We start from the raw sequence: 26,366 nt of genomic DNA, 5'->3' as shown, positions 1-26,366 counted from the left end.
TTTATTTATTTATGGCTGCATCGGGTCTTAGTTGCAGTGTGTGGGCTCTCTAGTTGTGGCGTGCAGGCTCCAGGGTGTGTGGGCTCTGTAGTTGTGGCACTCGGGTTCCAGAGCGCATGGGCTCTGTAGTTTGCAGCACATGGGCTCTAGTTGAGGCACGCAAGCTCAGTAGTTGTGCTGCGTGGGCTTAGTTGCCCCGCAGCATGTGGGATCTTACTTCCCTGACCAGGGATTGAACCTGCATCCCCTGCATTGTAAGGCAGATTCTTTACTGCTGGACCACCAGGGAAGTCCGTTTTTGTAAAAAGTTTTACTGGAACATAGTTTCACCCATTCCTTTATCTATGTGCTACGACAGCAAAGTAGCTGCAACATAGACCATATGGCCCACAAAGCCTAAAATATTTACCATCTGGCCCTTTACAGAAAAGGTGTGCTGATCCCTGCCCTATCCCAGGGGTTATAAGGCCAGGAGCTCCAAGTGACAGCGTGTAGTCATGAAGGTAGCCAGGATTATGATAAAAAGAACACCCTACCTCACTGTGTGGGTGAAGAGTCACAGATTCTGGGAACTCTGGCGTTAGTGCATAACTTCAGAGAGGTCACTCATTCATTAGGCAGCTTAAGTAGGGGTCAGACCCTGGGCAGAAGGTGCCTATGAATCCTTTTCTACCAACAATTTGTTTATAATGTTGGGGGTTTCAGCGTGCTGACCTAAAACCTATATTTTCCAGCCTCCCTTGCAAAGAGGTGTATCTAGGAAGACAAATAATACAAGGTACAGTTTGGTAGAGTTTCTGGAAACGTTCTTTTAAGATAGGGCGGGACGTCCCTGGTGGTCCAGTGGTTAAAACTCCACACTCCAATGCAGGGGGGTCCAGGTTTGATCCCTGGTCAGGGAACTAGATCCTGCACGCTGCAACTAAAAAAAGAGCCTGGGGGACTCCCCTGGTGGCGCAGTGGTTAAGAACCCGCCTGCCAATGCAGGGGACACGGGTTTGAGCCCTGGTCCAGGAAGATCCCACATGCCGCAGAGCAACTAAGCCCGTGCGTCACAACTACTGAGCCTGCGCTCTAGAGCCCGTGAGCCACAACTACTGAGCTCGTGTACCACAACTACTGAAGCCCACACGCCTAGATCCCGTGCTCTGCAACAAGAGAAGCCACCACAGTGAGAAGCCCATGCACCGCAACGAAGAGTAGCCCCCACTCGCCACAACTAGAGGAAGCCCGCACGCAGCCACAAAGACCCAACGCAGTCAAAAATAAAATAAAATAAATTTATAAAAATAAATAAAAATAAAAAAAGAGCCTGCATGCCGCAAAAAAGATCCTGCGTGCCGCAACTAAGACCCGGCACAGCCAAAATAAATTAATTAAAAAGACGGCAATCTCAGTTGTCGGACATATTCCCCCCACCACCACCTCCCCCTTCATTCTGCCTGAAATGCATATTCTATGGCTCGAGTTGCCACATACATCTGACCACCAGGAGGCAATCTGAGGATGGAACACAATTTCCTGCAGATATTGGCACTGAGATGGTGAATCAGATGTCATCCATACCCTTAAGGAACTCCATTTCATCAACAAGACAGGCAGGTAAACACATTTGTTATATGGTATGATAGAGTAACAGGAACCTGTGTATGGCACAGAGAAGAGCACCATTGACTACATGGGCCCCAGGTGGTGTGCAAGCAGAAAAGGCTTCCTGGAGATGATGCAACAGGTCTGAGTTGGTCAGAAAGGCTGGTCATAGAGCTTCTCCAACACATCCAATGGCAAGGCCCTCCTTTTACTGGTGGTCCACTTCTGTTCTTCTGGGGCCACTTTAGCCAGAAAGTTCCACTTCAGATTGACATGAAGTCTACCCTCATTTAACTTCCATCCCATTGGTCTTACTTCTACACTGTGGAACAACCTGTGATGTTCCTAATGAAACTCTCATGTTTCCTCTACGTTTCCTAGGTTGTTTGCAGATGGCCACAGTAATTCCCTTCCTTGTTTTCATGCCTTGGGTGGTCAATCACTTCGCACAGTGACTCTGTACTTAGCCATGTCACTTGCTCTGGCCAATGGGACATTAGCAACATGACACAAGAGGTTTGAAAAGTACTTGTGCATTAAGGCTTGCTCTGTTGCAACTCCTGGGATCTCTGGAAGCATCACCATGTGAACGAGCCCAGGCCATCCTAATGGATCATAAGAAACATGTGACCAAGTCATGCCCTCTGCTCCAGCTGACAGTGAGTCAATTGCCAGTTGACTGAGATCATTTCAGGCTATCCAGTTCTAGCTGAGCTTACCTGGACCAGAACCACCACCCAGGTCACCCTAAGAACCATGAGAAATAATCAATGCTTGTCTTCAGGTACTGAATTTTGAGGTTGTTTGTTATACCACAAAAGCTAACTGATACACTCCTTTACAGACCGAACTCCCTTAATTCCCTCAGACCTTCCTCACATTCTCTACCCTGCTGGCTAAGGCTGCTCTGGTTTGTCCATTGTCTAGATTGTCAATATGCCCCTGAAATGCAGCCCCAGAACTGAACACCATATCCTGAGCATATTCTGGCCTTCTTCCCTGTACATTACACTCCTGTTGCTTCCATTCATTTTAGAATTTAGACAGCCGTGTCATCCTGACACATGGTAGGATTTTGCACATGTCCTAATATTCTGTACTTGTATAGTTAGGTTTTCAAAAATTTTAATTGTGGTAAAATACACATAACATCAAATTTACCATCTTAACCATTTAAAACTGCACAGTTCAGTGGCATTCAGCACATTCACACTGCTGTGCACACTCACCACCACCCATCCACGGAACTCTTCACCCCGCAGAACTAAAACTCTATATCCATTGAACGATAACTCCCCATTCCCCCTCCCCCCAGCCCCTGGGAACTACCGTTCTACTGTCTATCTGGGTCTGACTACCCTAGGCACTTCATATAAGTGTAACCATATTATACTTGTGCTTTTGTGACTGGCTTATTTCACTTAGCACAACGTCCTCAAGGCTCACCCATGTTGTAGCATGTGTCAGAATTTCCTTCCTTTTTAAGGCCGGATAATATTCCACTGCATGCACATACCACATTTTGTTTATTCATTCATCTGTCAGTAGACACTTGGGTAGCTTCCACATTTTAGCTACTGTGAACAATGCTTTTATGAACATGGGTGTATAAATGACAGGTTTTTTATTTTTAACTAAATAAATAAATTTATTTATTTATGGCCGCACTGGGTCTTCGTTGCTGTGCATGACCTTTCTTTTTAGTTGCAGCGAGCAGGGGCTACTCTTCATTGCAGCGCACGGGCCTCTCATTGTGGTGGCTTCTCTTGTTGCGGAGCATGGGCTCTAGGCACGTGGGCTTCAGTAGCTGTGGCACGCAGGCTCAGTAGTTGTGGCTCGCAGGCTCTAGAGCACAGGCTCAGTAGTTGTGGTAGATGGGCTTAGTTGCTCCGCGGCACGTGGGATCTTCCTGGACCAGGGCTTGAACCCTGCATTGGCAGGCAGATTCTTAACTACTGCACCACCAGGGAAGCCCTCAGGGTTTTTTATGAAGTGTCATTACTTGTTCTGGAATTTTGTCTTCCTGATGCTATTAGAATCATCAAGATATTCAGAAGCTTACAGATGGATGGAGCTGGGGTAGTTCCATCCAAGCTATTAAAAAATCTATAATACTTTGCCTTGTAACATATATTATTAAGTTACAAATTATGCTTTCTATTTTTCACTGCCAGGCTTCAAAAGCCATTAGGGATTTCTACAGACCAACTTACTGCCTTGTAATAGTATATTTACCCTACAAGCCACACAAATGCAGTCAATTGATTTTCAGCCAAAGTATTAAATCAATTCAATGGGGAAAGAAAACTCTTTTTAAAAAATGGTGTTGTTGGGCTTCCCTGGTGGCACAGTGGTTGAGAGTCCGCCTGCCAATGCAGGGGACACGGGTTCGTGCCCTGGTATGGGAAGATCCCACATGCCGCGGTGCGGCTGGGCCCGTGAGCCATGGCCGCTGAGCCTGCGCGTCCGGAGCCTGTGCTCCGCAACGGGAGAGGCCACAACAGTGAGAGGCCCGCGTACCACTGAAAAAAAAAAAAAATGGTGTTGTGGGCTTCCCTGGTGGCGCAGTGGTTAATAATCCATCTGCCAATGCAGGGGACATGGGTTCGAGCCTTGATCAGGAAAGATCCCACATGCTGCGAAGCAACTAAGCCTGTGAGCCACAACTACTGAAGCCTATGCGCCTAGAGTCCGTGCTCTGCAACAAGAGACACCATGCAATGAGAAGCCTGCGCACCACCAACAAAGAGTAGCCCCCGCTCACCGCAACTAAATAAAGCCCAGGCGCAGCAATGAAGACTCAACACAGCCGAAAATAAATTAATTAATTAGTTTTTTTAAAATGGTGTTGGAACAATTAGATTTCCATATGGCAAACAAAAAACCTGACCCTTCATTTCTCACTGTGTTCACAAAAATTAATTCAAAATGAATCAAAGACCTAAATAAACGGTCTTTGGTAAAAGCCAGAACCATAAAGCTTCTAGAAAAACGTATCAGAGAACATTTTCAAGTCCATGGAATAGGTAAAGATTTCTTGGACAGGACACAAAAAGGATTAACCCATTGATAAACTGGATTTCAAAAATTTAAAGAATTTCTGCTCATTAAAAGACTCCACTAAAAAAATAAAGAGGTAAGCCACGGGTTAGCAAAAAATATTTGCCAAACACATACGTAACAAAGGACTTGTATGCAGAAGAAATCCTATAAATCAATGATGAAAAAATGAACAACTTGATTTTTTTTAAATGTCAAAGGACTTTGATTGCTTCACACAAAAGATACAGGAAAAGCCAATAAGCACATGAAAAGGTACTCCATATCATTAGTTATCAGGCATATGCAAACTAAAACCACTGCTGAGATACTCAAAATACTTGGTAGAATGGCAAAGAAAAAAAAAAAAAGACTGACAATCCCAAAGTTTGGAGAGGATATGGAGCAAATACAACTCTCATACATTGCTGGTGGCAGTGTAAAATAGTACAGTCGCTTTGGAAAACTGACGTTTTCTTCTAAAGTTAAACATATATCAACTCAATGACACAGCAACTCCACTCGTAGATATTTACCCAAGAAAATGAAAACATACGTCCACAAAAAACGTTCTCAGCAGTCCTAATTCATCTTAGCCCCAAACTGGTAATAAACCCAAATGTTTATGAATGAGATTAGATAAACAAATTATGGTACAGGCATACAATGGAATACAGAAAAGCAATAAAAATGAACGAACTACTAATATATGCAACAACATGTGTGAATCTTAAAAATATTATGTTGAGTGAAAGATGTTAGGCACACACACCAAAAAACCCCCCATACTGTAGGATTCCATTTATTTGAGGTACAGGAACAGGCAAACCTTACTTATTAATGACAGTAGTCAGAAGTGGTAGTGTGGTGGTTGGCAAGTTGGGGTGTGGAGGAGAGAGGTGTGGAACCGACCAGAAAGGGGCACCAGGAAACGAAAGATGGTGGAAATACTCTATATCTTGTGTTGCATTGTGGTTACATAGGGATATATTTGTCACAACTCATCAAACTGAATACTTAGCATCTGTTCATTTAATTGTATGTAAATTATACCTCAATTTTTAACCACCATAAGTGGTGTCTAAGGGTATAGAACAACCTACTTGCACCCTGCAGATTTCATCTATAATCAAATTAAATGGACATGTGTGAATTAAAAGTCTCTTTCCTTTAAAACAAAACAAAAACCGTGTAAGAATACTTTTGGTACCAATACAGTTGGCCCTCCGTATCTAAGCATCCTCAGATTCAACCAACCATGGATTTAAGATATTTAAAAAAAAAAAGAAAATACCAGAATGTTCCAAAACATAAAACTAGAATTTGCTGCACAACAGTGACTATTTACATAGCATTTACATTGTATTAGGTATTTTAAGTAATCTAGAGATGGTATAAAGCATATGAGAGGATGTATGTTATATGCCATTTTATATAAGGGGCTTGAGCATGTGCGTATTTTGGTATCCATAGGGGTCCTGGAACCACACCCCCACCCCCACCCGTGCGCACACGCGTGTGCACACACACACACACGTACCGAGGGATGACTGTATGGAGAAAATGGCTGAAGCCAAGCTAAGGCCAATGATCTACTAAGTCTCGGCACTTGCTGAGGATCTGAAGAGGGCACTTTTCCCTAGCCAACATCACACTGGATGAGCTGCTGAGCTGTGGGTGTTAGGCAAGTCCTCACCACTCACGAACAACTCATACTAAGGAAGTGAGGGTTCAGAAAGGAGTTCTTCTCCGGTATCGCTGTAGGCAGGTGAAGTGAATGATGGCTACAAGTGAGAAATAACGTGTAACAGTTTGTGGTTGTAGCTGTACAGGTTGGGCAATAAGGTTAGCACACCACAAGGGTGGCTAGCTCAGCTCCCACCCCCCCACGCCCCATAACCAGCCCACATCTGGAACTCCCCAGCAGCAGCCTTTGAGAGCTGTGCACCCTTAGGGCATCCCTCCTCAGACTTTGCCGCAGGCCTCTGGCACCTCAGACACATTCCAAGGGGCCAGTACCAAGGGGCTTGTTTGGGAATTAGATTTTCCTGAGGATGAATTTTTTCAGTAATTTTATCTTAATATAAAATACGCTAAAATAAAGCATTGCGGCCAGTGATGAGGCCAGGACCCTAGTTATTGAGTTGGGCCCTCAATCAATCTTCCTATCTTTCTTCCTTCCTTTCCTTCCCTTCCCTTCCCTTCCTTCCTCCCTCCCTCCCTATTTATGTATTTATTTATTTATCGTGCCATGTCGTTTGCAGGATCTTAGTTCTCCAACCAGGGATTGAACCCGTGCCCTCCGTGTTGAAAGCACAGAGTCCTAACCACTGGACAGCCAGGGAATTCCCCAATCTATTTTTTTTTAATTAATTTATTTTTATTTTTGGCTGCGTTGGGTCTTTGTTGCTGCGCACGGGCTTTCTCTAGTTGTAGCGAGCAGGGGTTACTCTTGGTTGCAGCGCATGGGCTTCTCATTGTGGTGACTTCTCTTGTTGCGGAGCACGGGCTCTAGGCGTGCGGGCTTCAGTAGTTGTGGCACGCGGGCTCAGTAGTTGTGGCTCACAGGCTCTAGAGCGCAGGCTCAGTAGTGTGGCACACGGGCTCAGCTGCTCCGCGGCATGTGGGATCTTCCCAGACCAGGGCTCGAACCCATGTCTCCTGCATTGGTAGGCGGATTCTGAACCACTAAGACACTAGGGAAGTCCCCCAATTTATTTTTAAAACAGATTGTAACATTAGCTGTGTTTCCTCCTACCTCTCTGGCCATTTCTCTGCTAGTTTCTCCTGATAATGACTGTGGTAACCATTGCTCCTGGCTCATGACTGATGATCCTATTCAGTCTCATGGCTTTAAATACTATCTATTCTCTGACAACTCCCAAAGTTATCAGCCAGGTCCTCTTCCTTGAGCTCCAGGCTAATATAAACAACCGCCTATCTGATGTACATTTCGACTTGGTGTCCAGAACTAAACTCCTGATGTTTCTCCCCACCAAACTCTCTCTTCCCACAATGGCTTCATCTCAGGAACTGGTAACACAAATTTTCCAACTGTTCAAATCAAAACCTTGGAGTAGTCTTTGATCCTTCTTCTCCTCTCACACTTCTCACCTGATCCATAGAAACAAGTTTTGCTGGCTCTCTACCTTCAAAACGCATCCTGTATCCAAGCACTTCCTACTACTCTATTGCCACCACCTTAGTTCAAGTCACTAACACCTCTCTCCAGTGTTACTATGACAGCCCACCTGGTCTCCCAGATTCTACTCTGCCCCTTCCCGTGCTCCCCAATCTATTGTCAACAAAGCACTGTGAGTGAGTGACGCAATTAAAATGTAAGTCAGATCAAGCCACTCCCCTGCCCGAAGGCGCCACAAGCTTCCCATCTCTCTTATAATAAAAGCCAAGGTTCTTCCCCTGACCTACAAAAGGCCCTATGTGATCTGTCTGCACCCTATCCTCTTTCTGACCTTATACCCAATTTCTCTTCCCCTTGTTCACTCTGCTCCAGCCACAGTGGTTTACTGCTGTATGTATCTCAGACATACCAGGTATGTCTCTGTCTCAGGGCCTTTGCGCTGGCTGTTCTCTCTACTGTACAGATGATATCAATTTGGCTTACTCACTCCCTCACTTCCTTCAGGTCTCTACTCAAATGCTGTCTTATCAGAAACAGGTTTATCTTCCCATTGTTGGTCTCATCCTACCACCCCTGCTAGAAAGCATGCTCCTTGAGGAAAGGGAATTTTTTGTCTGTTTTGTTCACTGCTGTACCCCCAAGTTCCTAAAACAAGGTCTGATATGTAGTGGGTGCTCAGTAAATATTTGCTGAAAAAAATGAAAGATATCAGACCTTGCTTCTGCGTAGTTAATCAATAAACAAAGACGTATATACTGAACTCATCAAAACTGTATATAATTCTGTATGATCTTGGGATATATTCACAAATGTAATAAAGAGAGTACTTACGTTGTTAATTAAATAGTCTGGGGCAGAATCTGGTTTAATGGTTTAGGAAAGAAAGCATCATATAACAGAATAGCTCTGTCTGCCAGTTGGGATTAGGAAAATGAGCTGATGCTCTCAGTCTTAAGCTACAACTTGACCTGTCAAGAGGGGCCCTCACCCAGAACTGTCTCTCCAACTACCACCACTCCTCTACATGACATGACTCAAGCTTATCAGTTAGCTCAGACCCCTTGTAGTCAAGTTTCCTCTCTCTAACAGAGAAGCACACTGTAAATCAAGCCTTGGGACTTCCCCGGTGGCGCGCAGTGGTTAAGAACCCACCTGCTGGGCTTCCCTGGTGGCGCAGTGGTTGAGAGTCCGCCTGCCGATGCAGGGGACACGGGTTCGTGCCCCGGTCCGGGAAGATCCCACATGCCGCGGAGTGGCTAGGCCCGTGAGCCATGGCCGCTGAGCCTGCGCGTCCGGAGCCTGTGCTCCGCAACGGGAGAGGCCACAACAGTGAGAGGCCCGCGTACCGCAAAAAAAAAAAAAATCCGCCTGCCAATGCAGGGGACACGGGTTTGAGCCCTGGTCCGGGAAGATCCCACATGCCGTGGAGCAACTAAGTCCATGAGCCACAACTACTGAAGCCCGCACGCCTAGAGCCCATGCTCCGAGACAAGAGAAGCCACCGCAATGAGAAGCCTGCGCACTGCAACGAAGAGTAGCCCCCATTTGCCGCTACTAGAGAAAGCCCGTGTGCAGCAATGAAGACCCAATGCAGCCATAAATAAATGCATAAATAAATAAGTTAAGTAAGTAAATAAATAATCAATCGAGGCTTGCAGGACCACAGTGATCCAGCACTTAGGGGCTATGTTCAGTCAAATGCCAACAATCGTGAAGGGAAAGTAAGTGATAGTGGACTCAAACAAGTGATAGTGATTCATACCTAACCAGCTCCTAAGGAACCACTCTGGCTGCAGTGAAGCCTTCCTGCCCCCACAGCCAGTCCATCCCTACAACCCATCAATTGGACATCTTAATGCCCCTTGAATTTATCCACTGCTCTGGTTCCCTGAACAGACATCGAGCGAGTCTCGATGGAAATGGACCTGACCATTTCCTTCCCCAGCCTCTAAGTGACCCTAAGATAAAGCCCAAATTCCTTCAGGGGCTCTCCCTAGTGTGGGTTGGGCCTTTTCCCATCTCTCCACCTTACCACTTTCCCCTTTACACTGCACTCAGCATGCTAGCAACTACCAAATCTAACTCTTTCAGTCCTGCTCTGAGATTCTGGTCCAAACTGTTTGCTCTGCCTGAAACAATCTTTTCTTTTTCTTATTTCCTCAGGATAACTCCTTCTCAGATCTGTTAGGGCTCCAGTTAAACACCACTTCTTCAGAAAAGCTGTGCCTGAGCTTTGGCTTTCACAGTGCCCGTCACACTTCACTGGGATCTGTCATGATGTCAAGACGTTGCCCATCTCACACTCTGCTGTCACCAGGACAGAGCAGTGTCTGAAGCTGAGTAGGTGCTGCCGCGTAATGATTGAGGAATGAGCATATGAATGAATAAGTACGAGAACAGATGAATCAAGAAGTCAGGTCAAAGCCTTTGTGGTAGCTGCCCTGACTAGAAGGCAACAGTTTTTCCTGCTCAAGTTCTTCTTTTCCTTCCTATTTTATTTTTTTTTTAAGATTTAATTCTATTTATTTTTGGCTGTGTTGGGTCTTTGTTGCTGCGCGCTGGCTTTCTCTAGTTGTGGCGAGCTGGGGCTACTCTTTGTTGCGGTGCTCAGGCTTCTCCTTGCAGTGGCTTCTCTTGTTGAGGAGCACGGGCTCTAGAAGCACTGGCCTCAGTAGTTGCGGCACACGGGCTCAGTAGTTGTGGCACGCAGGCTTAGCTGCTCCACGGCATGTGGGATCTTCCCAGACCAGGAATCGAACCCGTGTCCCCTGCATTGGCAGGCGAATTCTTATCTACCGTGCCACCAGGGAAGTCCCTCCTTCCTACTATAAACAAAATATGTTCTAAAATCTTTAAGAATATAAGCTTCTTTGCTGTTGTTTTTTTTGGCCACACCACAGGGCTTGCAGGATCTTAGTTCCCTGCCCAGGGATTGAACCCAAGCCCCGGCAGTGAAAGCGCTGAGTCCTAACCACTGGACCACCAGCGAATTCCCTGAATATAAGCTTCTCTGAATGATGCTCCAGAACTGATACGTGGAACATTACCATAGGAGGAGGTGCCATGATGTAACATCCAGTTGCAAAGGGATCTATAACATAAGAGCATAATTCTTGAGCATGGTAAAGGAGATAAAATTAAAACGTAAAGGTCAATTTTAAGCTCAATCCTCCTTTTGCAAAACCCAGGAAACCGGTGGGGAAATAAGTAGCCTTCCATGTGGCCTTCACCATCAGTCATGTACCAAGAACTAATTAGAAAGGTATGTCTAACTGTCCCCCAGCCCTCCTTTGGGCCTCCCAACACCTGGAATTGAGCTATTGTGATAGACACGCTGCCACTGGGTGGATAGCAGTGCTGGACCCAAGAGGGAAGACAACCACACCTCATCACCCGAGCCTGAGCAGGAACCAGGGGAAGTATGCAGCTTGAGTTCTGAACTACATGTTCACAGCAGAGGGACTACCTGCAGTTAGTTCAGTTAGAGCTCCCCATGAACCAGCTTGTACTTATAGTCTGAAAGGGTAACACTGCTTTCTGAAAGACTGCTTTCAGATAAATGTGAAAGTGTTTCTTTACCTACATGTATGTTTCCATTGAAAAACAAAAGCCAAACAAAACAAACAGGCATTGAGTTTTACACATGAGTTATGACAAATACTTTGGTCCCTGGGTTTCAACGAGCCAAAGCCTCTGTGGCAACGTTTAGTTTTTCTATGATTTGTTTAAGTGTCTTACACTGACTCAATGACATAGAGATCACTGCCTTCTCACTGACAGCAAAAACACAAACAGGACCAAGGAAAGAAATGCTATTCCCCCATTTCTACAAGCTGACACGGAGGTAAATTGTCAGGCAGCCACCAGAGAGCAGGAGAGCATACCCAGCCCTAGCCAAAGATGCCAGTTCTCCATCTCTGCGCTACCCTCCACACAGTGTCCTAGGAGGGACACTAATGAAAGGCCTAATGACCTGTCTAATGAGGTGTAACTACACAATGTACAAAAGGGTCAGCTAAATTGGGTCATAAAGGAGAAGTAAATTGAACACCCACAGAGGTATCTGGATAATTATTAGATCTGAAAGTTAGTTTCAGCTGATGATTGCAGTAAGAAAAAGTACTTATCTACCAGCTGTATTAATTCTTTATTGCTTTTGAAAGTCTGGCAATAACGAGATTATTTTTTCAAAGATTGCCTTAACAATGAGTTCTAGACTGACATCAACCTGAAAATTCCATCCTCAGCCCTACTCTCTCACAGAGCAATTTTATCTAGTCCTTCAACTTCACTCTGACCTCCACGCAAACGTCCTTAACTGGCTCTATACTTCTAAGTGTCTACTGGAAATCCCACCCGAGAGACCTACCAGCTTCTCCCAACCCAAAATCATCTTTCCTCTTCTTCTCCTGTGCTCCCTCACTCCACTTAATGGTACAATATCCAGTCACCAGAGTTATTTCCTCATTCGTTCCCTAATATTTGTAAGGGCAACAATGAGTCAGGCATTATGCCAGAAGGTGGGGCACAGAGCAGTGATCCAGACAGGTCAGGTTCCTGGAGCTTAGTTTCCATTTCTTGCTACACCCACTGCTGAATACCAAGGAATAATTTGACAGAGGAACACAATGAGTGGCAGGCATGTGACAAAGGCTCTGCCTTTGCTGAGGTAAAGCACACTTGGCTGTGATGCATGTGAAGTAGCCAACCCTAGAGTGAGGTATATTACATACTTTGGTTTTACCTGTAATCCCAAGAAAAGGATGAGTGTTTAATTATAATAATAAAACATTTTTCAATGTGCAAACCTAATTTACTAAGGTTTCCTTTGTGTTTTCCACATTCTATATGCATACAAGCATCCTGTCGCTGTGAAAATGGCTATTTCTATGGCAGCAAGAGACGCTTTAGAGAATTACCTATCTGCCTTCCTTCAGATTTTGGGTGTAGGATGTTCTTAGGGCACCCCAGAACACAACAACCCTGACCGGTGTTCTCTAACTCTGTTATATGGCCTCTGGTCACCAGGAAGGTTGAGTAGTTCTCCAGTGACTGGACATGCCTGGTGCCCTTCACAAACATCTCAACTTGTATGCGGAAAACTGCTTACCAACTAGGCCATGATCATGCTCAGCTGTGTTAAACCTGAGATGTAAAATAATCTAATCTCAGGACAGTCTTTGCCATAACACCCCCTTTTTCCCGTTTTCCTTTTGGTTAATGTGTAATGAAGGAGGCCGGTTATAAAATACAGGGTGTATATGAGATATGCCCACCTGAAAATAGCCATTCATTTTAGTGTTTTAGAATTTTCTGAGTATTGTTTAAATGATGCTCAATGTCTTACCTCACTATTGAGACTCTAAGCTCTTTCAGGACCAAGACTGTATTAAGGAGATAACAGGTCCCTGAAACTTAACACTTCAAGGTATTTGGTAACACTCCTATAATAATTTGGAAATTACTTGAAGGCATTTAAATGTTCTTTGGACAACAATCTTAGCATATCAGGAATATTAAGCAGTGAAGGAAGGAGAAACAAAGACAAAAATTTTAAAAGAATAACTACTATGATCAGGAGCAAGCCTTCGGTCGGGGAAACCAAAACAGCCGTTTAAGCACAATGATTTAGCTTCGAAAATACGATCAGATAAGAAATACTATGTTCAATCATTTTCCCCATTGCTTCAAAAAGCAAGCTATGTCCCCTTAGCACCTGGCACAGGAATATGAGTGCAAAAGGCTGAAAAGTAACAGGAAGTACAGCTGATCTCTCTACCATCCCCCATTTCCCTGACAATGAGAGGATGCCTGGATGACAAATACACATCTCACAGGCTCCCAGAGCCACCCCCAGACAGGCCCCTCTGAGATGATAACCATTTCCTAGCAGGAACCACCACCAAGCTGCAGAAACCATTAACCACGTGGAACATCCTAAAATGTGCTTTGAGATGCTATAATACAAAACCATCCATCAACAAGCACCAAAAGAGACCCTAAGAGTCAAAACTATTCATCAACGAGCACCAAAAGAAATAGCAGTCTTAGAAAGCAGCATGAGATCTGTACAGTCACCTTTCAAATACGTACATGTAAATTCATTATCCTAGGTAACTGCACTACTGTTTGGTTCATGACACCTGAGTTAATTAGGAACATCAGTGCTGCCCCGTCCCTGCCACCGTTCTCCCTCCACCACTTTTAATACAGTCACAGAGCAAGAAGGGGTGAAGGCTCGCAGAGAGAAAACAAGTTCAGTATCATTCTTTACACAAGCAAGAAACTTTCAGGAGGGGTTGGTTGGTTTGTTTGTTTTAATATTTACTCATTATAGAAAATTACTATGTGTTCTTTTTATGTTCCTTTTTGCTAAGTTTTTACATGTTTGATGTACTTGTAATCCAACTGTATTCACAACTTTGTATCCTGATTTTTTTTCACTTACTATTTTGACATGCATTTTTCATGTTGTCACAGACAGTTTTTAAGGGTTACGTGGTATTTTACTGACTACATGAACCAACTTTTCCTTTCTCTAGTGTTAGGCACCTATGTCATTTTCCAATTTTCTGTTATAACCATTATACAGGTTAAGAAATTATGGCCCAGAAATTACATGATTTGCCTAACATTATCATTCTAAGCAAAATATAATCGTGAAAGTAAATAATAAACATTTTGAGGTTGTAAAGTGATATGGTAAATCTCAAAGCCAAGTAGAAGCGTTTCAGGTTGTATTTGAGGATTATCTATTCTCATGAGAAATTGAGAGCTGACAGTTTGAGAGGAGCTATCCCAGGCCAGAAAGGAAGACTGTGCTCAGTACTTAGTTCCCATTCCTCAAAGCCTTCATTCCTAATCTTTCATAGTAGAAGACAGATAGGAACCATTACAGAAGCAGCTTCTGGGAATGGCTCTGAGAGGTGGTTGGGAGACTGAGGTATCCCCACAGTAATTCCTGGCAATCCTGGGTCCCAAAGAGTGTGGCATTTTGTCACTGGCAACCTTGAAAACTGACAGTACTTAGGACAAAGGCACTACTTGCAATTCCCCTTCTAAGAGCAGGAACTAAAGAACACGTGTTAAGGGTAGGGTTTGAGTGTATTTAAGTAATGCAGGAACATTCACCTCTTCCTTCTTAATGTTTAATCTTATTTTCTAAGTGTTCATTCCTATCATCATGAAAAAGAAATATTTACTCCATTTCTCATTTCCTTTGTCTGGGTTTAAAGACATGGTACTTGAATGAGCTCATTCCTGGCCTAATGGCTAATTCATAAGTGAATGTTAGTGTGCTGGGAAGTCTTACTGTTTTCATGTTTTTCTCAGCATCTTTTATCATTCTGATTTTCATGAGCCCAAATTTATTTCAACTATCTTTCATTCCCCACTCTTAAAAACACCTGACATCTAAATTTTCAAGTAATTTGGACTTTTAGGCTGTCCTGAAGTTTACTAATACAAAGCTGCTTTTATTTGTATGTAAGAAAAATAATGTCCTATTACTATACTGTAAATGAATTCTCAAATATAGCAAAACAACCAATTTTTTTCTAGACACTGTCCAATTCTAATAGTGGATTTATCCTAGAATTGGACCTCCTATTATAAAAACACACAAGTGACTTGTTAGGCATCAGAAGGGCTCTTCTGCTTCTGAGTGAGTGGTCGCTGATTCCTGTGTTTTCCAAACACCAACTCTGTATTACAACTTCCTACGTGAGATCACGCTGTGTGCCCATTTTATTTCTCCTCTTATTGTATAACTAGAAAAGCAGTTCAGTGAAAGTAAATCCTGCTAGCATTACTGGTTTATCTGGTAAGTTGGCCTGTTAAATACTGTTGATTACTTTACTACAGGCCAGGTTTGATAACTGCACTCAGCTGTCCCAGAAAATGGAATGGATGTTAAGGAATTATTTGTCAAAGGTCTCATTGCCATAGCAATGAAGAAACACTTTGAGAGTGTGCGCATCTTTCTCCTCTGAAAACAAGTGTCTTTCTGATTAGAGGGGCAAAAATAATGCACACAAATCCATGGGGCACACTCACCATATTTAAGCATTATCTTCTCCAAATGCTCATTCAAGGAAGTATTTGCACTGACATTCAAAGTACCCTCCCACCCCCTATCCAGTGCCACAGATGGTAATTGCTCCCTTCCATCTACTTTGCTTTTGGCCTACTTGTCTTCTATCTGGGCCAATGCTAAAGTGATGAGGGTTTCTACACAGAATACAATAATTTTCATAAAGCTTTTCTGACAGGATTTGGTTAACAGTGCCAACGTTCCCCCACAGATTACGTATCCTTCTGATAATACCCCATTATTTCTTGAGGTATTTATACAAATATTTCCAGAGATGGAAGAAAAGTCAATAAAATGCAAAGCCACAATTGCCATAGTTATGGACACTGGAAGAACAAAGCTTTCTTCCTTAAACTAATTTTACCTATTAACATCATCATACTTTCAATGCAGCTTCTCTTATCACTCTGAGGGGTAAAAAAAACAACCCTGCAGCAAAGTCAAATACACAGTGATAATTAGTTTTATCAAGCTAGCAACAAACTGACTTCGATGATTAACATCAGGGACCATCTTTTAAAAATCACATACTTCTTTTCCCCATATTACAAACATTTATGTCTTTTGGGGGAGTACTTATTTTTTCATTGCTAATCCTACTACTAATGGGTTCTAGCATTACTATAGAAATCGCATATTTGCATTTTCCCAACAAATAAAAATAACAGATCAGATCCAGACCAATCATTCCATAGGAAAGGTATAGAACAACCAGGTGGTAAGAGAAAGTCTCTCACAACAGAATCTTTAGCTGTAAAATGGTGGGGGTGGGGTGGGTGTCTACCAATAGTACTGTCTGCTGAAAATTTTCAGCTCTTGGTACAGATAAATTCTCTAAACTCCTAGTCCAAAAGTACTAACTTTTTCACATTTTCTGTAAAATGGATGGCCTTAAAACTCTTGTTCCCTGGTATAGCTTTTCAGAAGGAAATGAGTTTCCTTATCAAGAATGTATCTAAGGGCTTCCCTGGTGGCGCAGTGGTTGAGAATCCGCCTGCCAATGCAGGGGACAAGGGTTTGATCCCTGGTGCCGCGGAGCAACTGAGCCCGTGCGCCACAACTACTGAGCCTGCGCTCTAGAGCCCATGAGCCACAACTACTGAGCCCACGTGCCACAACTATTGAAGCCTGTGCACCTAGAGCCCGTGCTCCGCAACAAGAGAAGCCACCGCAATGAGAAGCCCGCCTACCACAACGAAGAGGAGCCCCTGCTCTCTGCAACTAGAGAAAGCCCGCGCCCAGCAACGAAGACCCAACGGCAGCCAAAAATAAATAAATAAGAATGTATCTAGATTTCCTGACTACCATCTTCTCCATATCTCTCCACATCACAATAATGCATTAAGTGTCTTTTCTAATTTAAACAGTTGTTCCGTTCACCTGAAGATCACAGACTCGGGGCTCTTCCTTCTGAGACCTCTGTGCCCCATAGCTTACAAAGGTCCTCTGCCCTGTGCGACCAGTTTCTGGATACTAAAAGCCACCTACTTCCTTCCTCGTGTGTCTTGCCCTCAGCATGACACTGTGGGAACAATGAACAAAAATAAGGTTTATAACCTTCCTTGGTATCTATCCAAGGCAGCTTTAAACTTTTCTACTCCTGTCTTGTTCTTTACATGCTGCTGTAAACTCTTCACACCACCATTCACAAGTCCTGATCTCCCGGCCCCCTCTTCCTCCCTCACCATTCATCTGATAATGCCTTGAGAATACTTCACCTCACCTTTTGTCTTCGCAAGTCCATCTGCTTCCTTCTTGAGCTTCAAAGGTAGGCCAGGCCCAGGGAGATCTGGCCAGTGGACACTCCGGGACTGGCAGAGCCACCGCACCTTCTGGAGTGTCCCTTCTCCCACCTGCCACCTGAACGCTGTTTTCTTAAAGATTTATCCCCCAAAAGTACCATCTCATTTTGAAAGACGATGGACCAGCTACCCCACGAGCCCTTTGTCTGAGGTTCCCATACCTCACATTCTTATCCACAAAGCGTCGGTCCTCACACAGGTAGGGGGTTCTGCTCGGCACAGGGCGGGGGAGCCTAGGTTTTCGCGTCCGGTAAAGGGATGGGTTATGGCCGAGGTCCTTCCAGGAGCCAAAATTCTAAAATCCTACGACCAAACTTGCAGGTTTGAGGCGGGAGGACGAACTCTGGGGCGACCCCCGAACTCCGAGCCCGCGCTGGCTGTTAGAACGGCCCCCTCCAGCCCCAGCTCTGCGTATCCCCGCCTCCGACCTCGGGCGCCGAGCCGCGGAGGAGGCCCGGCAAGGCGCCCGTTCGCCGCCGCGCCATGCCCTTCATCCTCACCCGCCGTCGCCGGCCGCCTCTCACCTGGCAAACTGGCATGCCCCGCCCTGCGCCGCACCGGAGACCAAGGGTCTGGACGGGTCTCGGCGGCCACCAGCCCTCCTTGAGGAAGGCTGGCGGGGACGCACGGGCCCCAGAATCTAGCGCGCAGCCACCGGGAACGCGCCGCCTGGTTTCTAAGGAACCGGGGTCTGGAAAGGGAGGGGCGGGACGGCGGGAGGTCTGCGCATGCTCCCTGACTGGGGTGGACCACCACAGGGAGGGGCCGTGGCCGAGAGCTGCGCATGCTCGCTGGTTGGGGGCGGAGGTTAAGCAGTCTGGCTGGAAGCCCTGGTCATTCGTTTCCGGCGGTGGAGGCGGCAGGCGGAGAGGCTTCCCAGCCTAGGCTTCTTTCCGGTCTGTCACCCGGCAGCAAGAGCGAGGAGGGTCTGAGTAGTGTGGTGGGCATTGGTTGTCCCAGAAAGAAGGAAGGTCTGCTGCTGGATAACGATGTATCTTTGCGGAACGACAGTTCTCTCGAATTCGCCGGACTTCGCGGCTGACTCCTAATGACTCGCTTTTTCGTGCCTGTCTGGGGTCCTCTTCTGGATGTTCTTTGGTTGTTCCTTACAAGTCAGTGCTTTTCAAGACTGTGACCTCAGTCCTCCTGATCTCTTTACTGGAACCTAGTTCCCCCCAAATAAACACCACTTTGTAACGAGAGTACCCTTTATTTCACCAGCTGTCCGCTAGAGCAGCGAAATAAACCGGTAAGCCTTAGTGTAAAACAGGCTATGTTGGGAATGTGTCTGGAGGGAAGTGAATTTACTGTGGCTTTACTTATGGAACCAGACATTTGTGCTTAATCTAATACTCCACTCTTCCCTCTACACTAGCTTTTCCCTGAGAGTCCTGTAAAATGCCCCTGAGGGAAGCATTCTGTAGTAATGTAAGTTTGGAAAACGCTGGGTTAAGCTACACATCTTAACACAGGATTTTTACAGCTTTCAATTAGTGGGTGATGGTCACTGTGCGCATCCATGACAGTTTTCATTATTTACTGGGTCACAGAACCCTTTTCCAGTTCCAGGAAACCTGTCTCTCTGAGATAGATTTATATGCTCTCCAGCAAACCTCCTCACTCCAGTGACCTTTAGCCACCACCCATTCCCTTCTGTTCCCTGTATTATCTTGTGGATAATATATCCGTATATTATCCATCCTTTCACCCCAACAAAAAGCCTGCAGTTGCCTTGTCTCTTGCTACCCCGATCTCCCTCACATCCGGTCACTCATCCTGTGGTGCTAACATCCCCTAAATATTTCTCAAACCTGCCTTCTTGTGTTTGGCCTTGTCCTTCTAGATGGTTTCTTTGCTTCGAGTCTTGTCTCCAGGTGGACAGCAGCATAATCTATTTTATGCCTCCTCTGCTTAAAACCCTGGTGCCTTGGGAGCAGAGGAGGCAGCTTGAGGCAGGAGCAGGCCAGTCACACTAGGGAGCATCCTCAGGGAGGCAGGGTGGTCATATGTACTGTGTCCCTAGGTGCCAAGCCCTGCCCTGTGCATGCTGTAATCCTCTGTCACCATGGGGAAGCAGGATTAACATGTTAAGAATGGGGAAAATGAAGCTGAGAAAGGTTAATTTTCTGGGGTCACCCAAACTGGGATTTTGAGCATGAGCTCTTTTCCTCAGACTGAAAGGAAGCTAACCTTAATACCCCTCAGAAGAGCTGTGACCAGTGTTTGGAGCAAGCGTATTTAGAATGCATTAAAATCTTAATTTGAGGAGAAGAGGTCCTATGGCCCACCTTTTTGTATTTGCTACTTTTTGTCTCAGATGAAAGCTGTTTCGCGGGAGAGAATCAAAGCTTTGAGTATCTATGCTCTTTGGGGTCTTGCAAAAAGTCTTGAGAATCCTTGAGACACCAGGGGCCTAGGCACTCGACAAGTAGCCTGGGAAGGGGCCAAGCCCTCCGGGACGGCTGTGCCACACCAAGGGTGCCAATCCCAGTAAGACTCACAACAGAGACCAGACACTCGTGACTACTCATGGATGTGTATTTTAATAAAAATAATTCTGTCAAAATACAACAGGAGTTTTTTCATCTCTCAAGTACAATTTAATAGGATGTTTTGTGTTAGAATTCTCTCTAAACCCTCCCACACCCACAAGTTTCATGCTAATGCCAAGTATCAACTTGCGAGGACAAAGGCAGAACCAGTGTGCACGATGTGGAGGACATCTGTGTCAGCTGTAGTTACTAATGGAGGAAAACCCAATGCAAAGATGCGGCGCCTGAGGCAGCCAGAGTCCACAATCTGGCCACAGGTCCGTGTGCACGGGGCTGGTGGTCAAGTAGGGCTCTCCTGCCCAGCTGCCACACGGTGTGCATACCTGAGTTGTGAGCGACCAAAGGAACTTTCAGCTCTGACAGGTCTCTGCCTCATCTTCTTTGTGCTTGCTTAAGGGGTAGGAAGGTGCTGGGAGGCTGGGCAGTCCCCGCTTCTCCATCTCTTGGTGTCCCTGTTCTGCCGGCCGACACCCAGCCACAGACCCATGTAGGTGAGGAATAGGGGTTCTGGCTTTCTTTGCATGTCTGCCAGTTTCTGCTCTGGAAGGAGCGACCATTTGGTGAAGCAAGAGGAAAAGGTAAGTAGGGAAGGCTGCTCCCCGAGGGCTGAACAACCCAACAGAGCCAGGTCTTCTTCCTGCCTCCTTGGTTCAAGTTCAGCTCTTCACCGGGACTCCTCCCAGGTGCCTTCCCCACTCTCGGCTCCCGGAAGCAGGCTGGCAGGACTGGGTGTGCATAAGGGGCTCCTCGGGCTGGCAGGCAGGCCTGGACTGTCAGCAAGACAGTGGGCTCAAGCAGCTTGAGTTTGGACCTCTCCACGGCTTGTGGGGCAAAGGCTTATGTCCCAAAGGTATGCTGTCCAACTGGAACAGAAAGCCCCTCTGGAGAGGAACAGAGTAAACAACTTGGACTCAGCTGAAACAGTGAGATAAGGCACAGAAAATGGGGAGGTGGCCATGGGTACTGAGTGTGAGGCAGGCGGACACCCAACCCCAAGCAGCACACAGCTGTCCTGAGCCCTCCTGGGCTGCTCAGCTGCTCTACAACCCAAGCCCAGGCACCCATCCCCATCCCTGACACACCCCTGAAGGTACCAGCTGCGCAGACACTGCTGGAGGCCTCGCCAGCCTAACCCCTCACCCGCCATTCAGCTTTAGGACTAAACAGTGTTGTCCAATCCTCAGGAATGAGGTTAGTCCCAGTTCTGCCCTAATTTCTTGTGTGACTTTGGCCAAGTCACTTAATCTCCTGGGCCTGTTTCCTTATCTATAAAAGGAGAGGACTGTTGGAGTAGATGTTCTCTGAACTTCGTTCCAGTTGCAAAAGCTTCTGGTTTTAATTCCCAATCCTGCTTGCTTCTGACCATTTTAAGAGCCTGATGTTTCCAACTTCTTGGTTTGGGAGCTAGGCATCCCCAAGTTTGCACAGGATGAATTTCCTTTACAGACAGCACAACACTCCCCTGATGGGTTGCAGTCTCTGGGATGCCAGCTGGGGCCCTAGTAGGGACCAAGAAAAAAGCAGCAGCCTACAGGATCATGTCCCAGGGCAGAATTCTGGGAGAGCACAGGGCCACTGGGCCCATCACCAGCAGTTAGTCCAACTCAATCATTTCTCTTGTTGTCCAGCTGTAGGCCCAGCTAGTCCTGGTGGGCACTGAATATCTCAGGCCACACCAACCATTCCTGAATCCACTGATGGAAAGCAGGAGCTTGGCCAGCCCAGATCCAGGCAGGGACTGAGCTCGACTTCTGACCTTGCCCCTTTGCAGGGGCTGCTTGGGTACTCCCTCCCACTGTGAGGCCGATGGGGAAATCCCAGCCCATCCTGGTGCTCCTCTGGGAGGCCTCTTCCCTTTCTTCCTCCTGGGCAGTCTGTCCTCTCCACAGATGGCCGGCCTAAGTCCTGGCAGCATCATAACCCTTCCTCTCCTGATTCCCTGATGGCAGTACCGGGACTGTTTCTGACCCACGAGCTGTGAGGATCCGTCTGACATGGACGGTGGGACGTTTGTAAAGCCCATGAGGTCCTTTCCTCTGGCCAGCGAATATTCTTAACAGTCTTTCCTAAGAGTGGCCGGGGCCAAACTGCAAAGGAGCTGCCTGGCACAGCTACAGTAAGGCCTGGCCTAGGGGGTCAAGGGTTCCATCCAATCCAGCGACTGGCAGCCCAAAAATCTGTCTCCACAAGGCTTGGCTTTCCAACAGAAAGCATCAATTCCACCAGAGCTGTGCAGAGACGGTGATGATCCAGGCAGGAAAAAGGCAGCCCCTGTACTCAAGGGCCTCTGTCCTGGGTATGGAGACTTCCTCCCCACAGCCTGACACTCAGCAGCTCTCAGGCAATCAATTTAGAGTAAATGAATTATTTGGCCATCTTAACAACAAAGGCAGGCAGGATGTTGAAAAGGGAAGAGAGAGAGAGGCAAGGCAGGCAGTGAGAGGCAGGGTAGAACGATAGATAGCGTGCTAGCCAAGGACCCTCTAACTCCCTTGCTCTGCTGTGTAGCCCTGGGCCAATTCATCTCTTCTTTGGACCTGGGCCCTGCAGTTCTCTGCTCAGTTCAGCTCTCAGGGGCCTAGGGACCCACACCTCTCAGATGCTGCAAACCAGCTTAGCCTGACCTGCCCACTACGTGGCCCCCAAAGCCTACTGGGCTTCCCTAGGCTGCAGCTGGGCCTGTGGCTCAACAAAGGGGAAGCCTGAAATAAACGAATCACTTGGCTGAGGTGACAGAGATGATTCTTTTTAAATGAGTTGGACTCAAAAACGTATGGTGTCTGGACAGCTTCACCCAAGAGGTGCTGGACCACTAACACTACGATAAATACTGTGTCTTTTTTTAATATATATATTTATATATATATAATCTCATTTTTTTTACTTATGAAAATAATAAGCTATCACCAACTTGGATAGGCTTCACCACTAAATTAGCAGAAACCAGCTCAGCACAAACTCTCCAGAGATAAATACTGGTGGCTCAGTCGGGGGTGGGGGGAGATTAAAAAACCCCAACCTCTCCTCAAAACAAACCCCTTCTTTCAAAATAGAAGTAACCAGACAATACTGTGTCATAGGCCGCTGCACATGAAGGGGGGAGAGAGAGAGACTGAGGGTGGGAGAAAAAGAAAGGAAGGAAGGGAAGGAAGGAGAGGAACGGGGGAGGCCAGGCAAGAGGAGTGGACTCTGCCCATGGCTTCCAGGTCCCTGCACCAGGTGCCGATGGAGGGCAGGGCTGCTCCAGCCCTGGGGCCGAGGGAGGGCCAGGTGGGGCCAGACAGTGTGGTCAGCTAGTGCAAGTAGTCGTCGACTCTGGCAAAGGAGCAAGATCCCAGGCCCGCTCGGGCCATGAGCCGTAGACATTCAGATGCCTGGCCCAAGGCGAGCATCAGAGGGGGCTGCTTTGGCAGGTTCTGAGACTCTGTGGAGAAAAGACAAGGCCTGGTCACTGCCCTGCTCAGGGCTAAGCCCAGGTCAAAGTTCCCTTGGGAGCAGAAGGTGGGGGGAGTGGACAGAATCTCTTGGAACAGAGCGTTCATGTGTCTCTGTGTCACCAGGCCATGGCCCTGCCTGTGAATCTCAGCTTTCTTTAGAGCAATGAGCTAGCCAAGGCCCAGGGTCATAGTCTAGGGCCCATCATGATCTAGCCAGCCAACTCAGTTGGGCAGAGGGAGGTGAGGGTTTAGGTTCAGCCATGGGAGCCCAACAGTCCTACGGGTCACCAGAGAGCCTCTGGGCAGAACTCACTGCCCAGATTTGGATAAACATCAACAATTTCTAGGGAGGGGTGAAGGGGCCAACCTAGGTACTCATAGGCCAGCTTCTGTTTTTGTTAGATCCACTTACCTAAAATGGCGCTGTTGAGGGCAGCGCATACAGGCTCCCTCTGGATGGGGTCAAGCTGCTGGCCAACTGGGCAGCTCCAGGGGTCTGAGTACGCAAGCAGGCTAAAGGCATCCTAAAGGACAGGGCATTCTTGAAAGGACTGTGGCACGCACCACGCACCCCCTCCTCCATGGCTCCAGGGGGATACAGGGCCCTGCGTGGTGCCCACGGAGAGCACAACATACCCTGACCGAAGGGTCAGGTAGGGCTGTGTCCTCCCCAGAACGTAGAGAGGGTGGGTGTACCCTGGATGTCCTGTTCCCCACTGCAAACTTGACTAGAGCCCGCTGTCCCGTTGCTGCTGCCTGCCCCCAGTGCCCTCCCACAGTCACACTGCCCCACCACCAAAGGGGGGCCCATTCTGTATGAGGGCCTGGCTTGTCCTGTACCTGCAGCATCTCTGTGTGGGCCAAATTCTTGCCGTATTCCCGGCCCAGCTGCTCACTCAGTGCCTGCAACTCACGGCCAAACAGGATAATCCTTTCTGTGGCCGCCTGATTGCCCCCGCAGAGTTGCCGCCGAGGATGCCCATCATCTGCACCCAGAGCCCAGCAAAGAACACATCAGGAGGATAAAGAGAGAAAGGGAGGACTAGGGTGGGGTCCCCAAAGAGAACACGACAAGAAGGACCTTGGCTGGGGGTAGGGAGGGGTGGTGCAGCTTCTGCTAGAGGCAAGTGAGGGCTGAGAGGAGCAGGTGGACCATCCGGAGCTGAGCTCCTCTTACGTCCACCTATAGCCCATGGTCTAGGAGTCAGACGGGACTCAAGCTTGCCCTCTTCCCACCCTCTGCAAGATACAAGGGTGTTCATAAGGTGTCTGCTCTCACCAGCTCCCTCCAGCTACAAACGCTGGGAACTTATTCTGGGCAGCAGGCTAAGGCCTTCCCACCTCAAGCACCGATTCATGATTGGCTAAGGAGGCAGTGGACCAGATCTGGATAGAGCTTCTCCAGCCACCAAAGCCTGCCCATCCCAACCACCACAGAGGGGAGAGGACAATGGAACTGAGCAATGCCGCCTGTGGAACACCATGCAGGGGCATGGCCTTACCCATGCTGGACTCATCCGTCTGCAGGTCTTCATGCTTGTAGGCACCATTGACAATGCGTGTGGACATGCTCTCCAGCACACCATTGGGGTAATGTTCCGCCTCCATCTCCATCTCACTGTCGCTGTGGAGAAGGGTTGAGGTGGGAGTTAGCAAAGGGTATGTGACTGGAGCAGCCTGGTTGGGCCTCCATTTAGGCTTTAGCCGCAGTTTGCAGTGGGTAAACTGAGGCCCCCAAAGGGCATGAAAGGACAGCTCCCAGGCTTCCCAGGCTCTAATACTTGGACCCTACTGTGACACCAGCCATCCCAGAGGCTTGTTATCTCACTCCCACTCTGGTCGCCATGCTGCCTCTGTGACCGTCCCCACCCTGGCCCTCCTCTGAGTTGATACACCCCTTCTACACACTCCCTGACCCCCAATGACCAGGGCAGGTAAGTCCTGATAGGCATCTCTGGAAGCCAAACCCAGGTCAGCCCTGTAGCATGCTGGAAGGCTACTGAAAGCCACCTACAGTCTGCAACCTAAAAACCCTGCCTGCCCAACCTGGTTGACCACAAGCTAAGCCCAGTAAAAGCTCCTTTAGTATAGACTCTGGGGGCTCTGAGAGGCCTGGTATTCTTGGAGGCAACCACATTCTCAGTGTCAGTGCCTCTGGAGAAAGACAGGGCCAAGGAAAGTGGCAGCTGAATCAAGAGTTGGACCAGAAGCTGGAGCCAATGCCAGGCCTGGTGGGTCAGCGGCTACTATTCCAGGCACAGACCTGGGATGGAGGTGGGGGTAAAGGGCAGGGTGGCGCTCAAAGGACAGGCTGCAGTGGGGGCAGAGCAGAAGGCAGGAGGAAGAAGCAGAGCAGAACAGGCACCTGGTCTCCTGGTTACTGGTACTGCTGTGGGGCTGGGACTTGGTGGAATCTGTTGAGTTGGACTCGGAGTAATTGACTGAGGATGGAGATGAGGAGGACGAGGACGACGACGAGGAAGAGGAGGAGCTGGGCGGAGGGTATTTACTGTGGTTCTGTTTGCTCTTGGTGGAAGCGACACCATTGCTGCAGCTGGGACTATCTCCTCCTAAAAGCCGGGGGACAGTCAGAAGAGGAGGGGCAGCTTGCCATCAAGCAGAGCCCCAGGAATAACTACAGTGGTCCCACTTCCCTTCCCCCAATCCAGCAGCAAGCCCTGAGCCCATCCCAGGGAAGGGTGTATGGGTGGC

General features: G+C 47.4%; 2 protein-coding genes across 13 annotated transcripts in view; both read right to left on the bottom strand.

The window, feature by feature from the left end:
* Positions 1 to 18,377, bottom strand: part of GFOD2 (Gfo/Idh/MocA-like oxidoreductase domain containing 2) — a 37,058-nt gene extending 18,681 nt beyond the window's left edge. For 5 of the 10 annotated variants that reach the window (XM_024733632.1, XM_024733676.1, XM_024733691.1 and 2 more), the window contains exon 1: positions 18,190 to 18,362. Coding sequence is in view for 1 of the 10 variants with exons in the window: in XM_024733684.1 (XP_024589452.1) it covers positions 18,190 to 18,204 (15 nt within the window). In the remaining 9 variants the exon portion in view is untranslated. The other 5 variants (XM_024733698.1, XM_024733653.1, XM_024733639.1 and 2 more) reach the window with 4 other exon arrangements.
* Positions 18,378 to 20,185: 1,808 nt separating this feature from the next.
* RANBP10 (RAN binding protein 10) overlaps positions 20,186 to 26,366 on the bottom strand; it is a 65,926-nt gene continuing 59,745 nt past the window's right edge. For all 3 annotated transcript variants that reach the window (XM_024733030.1, XM_024733021.1, XM_024733014.1), the window contains 5 exons: positions 26,020 to 26,224; positions 25,157 to 25,278; positions 24,495 to 24,640; positions 24,067 to 24,178; positions 20,186 to 23,641 (listed from right to left, as the gene is read on the bottom strand). In XM_024733030.1, the coding sequence (XP_024588798.1) occupies positions 23,511 to 23,641; positions 24,067 to 24,178; positions 24,495 to 24,640; positions 25,157 to 25,278; positions 26,020 to 26,224 (716 nt within the window). In that variant the 3' untranslated portion in view covers positions 20,186 to 23,510. The remainder of the gene's footprint in view (positions 23,642 to 24,066; positions 24,179 to 24,494; positions 24,641 to 25,156; positions 25,279 to 26,019; positions 26,225 to 26,366) is intronic.

The sequence above is a fragment of the Neophocaena asiaeorientalis genome, unplaced genomic scaffold, assembly GCF_003031525.2.
Source record: "Neophocaena asiaeorientalis asiaeorientalis breed wild unplaced genomic scaffold, Neophocaena_asiaeorientalis_V1.1 scaffold90, whole genome shotgun sequence".
In the NCBI taxonomy this organism is placed as follows: domain Eukaryota; kingdom Metazoa; phylum Chordata; class Mammalia; order Artiodactyla; family Phocoenidae; genus Neophocaena; species Neophocaena asiaeorientalis.
Note: the sequence above shows the minus strand (reverse complement) of the source record. Positions and strands in the feature narration are given on the sequence as shown.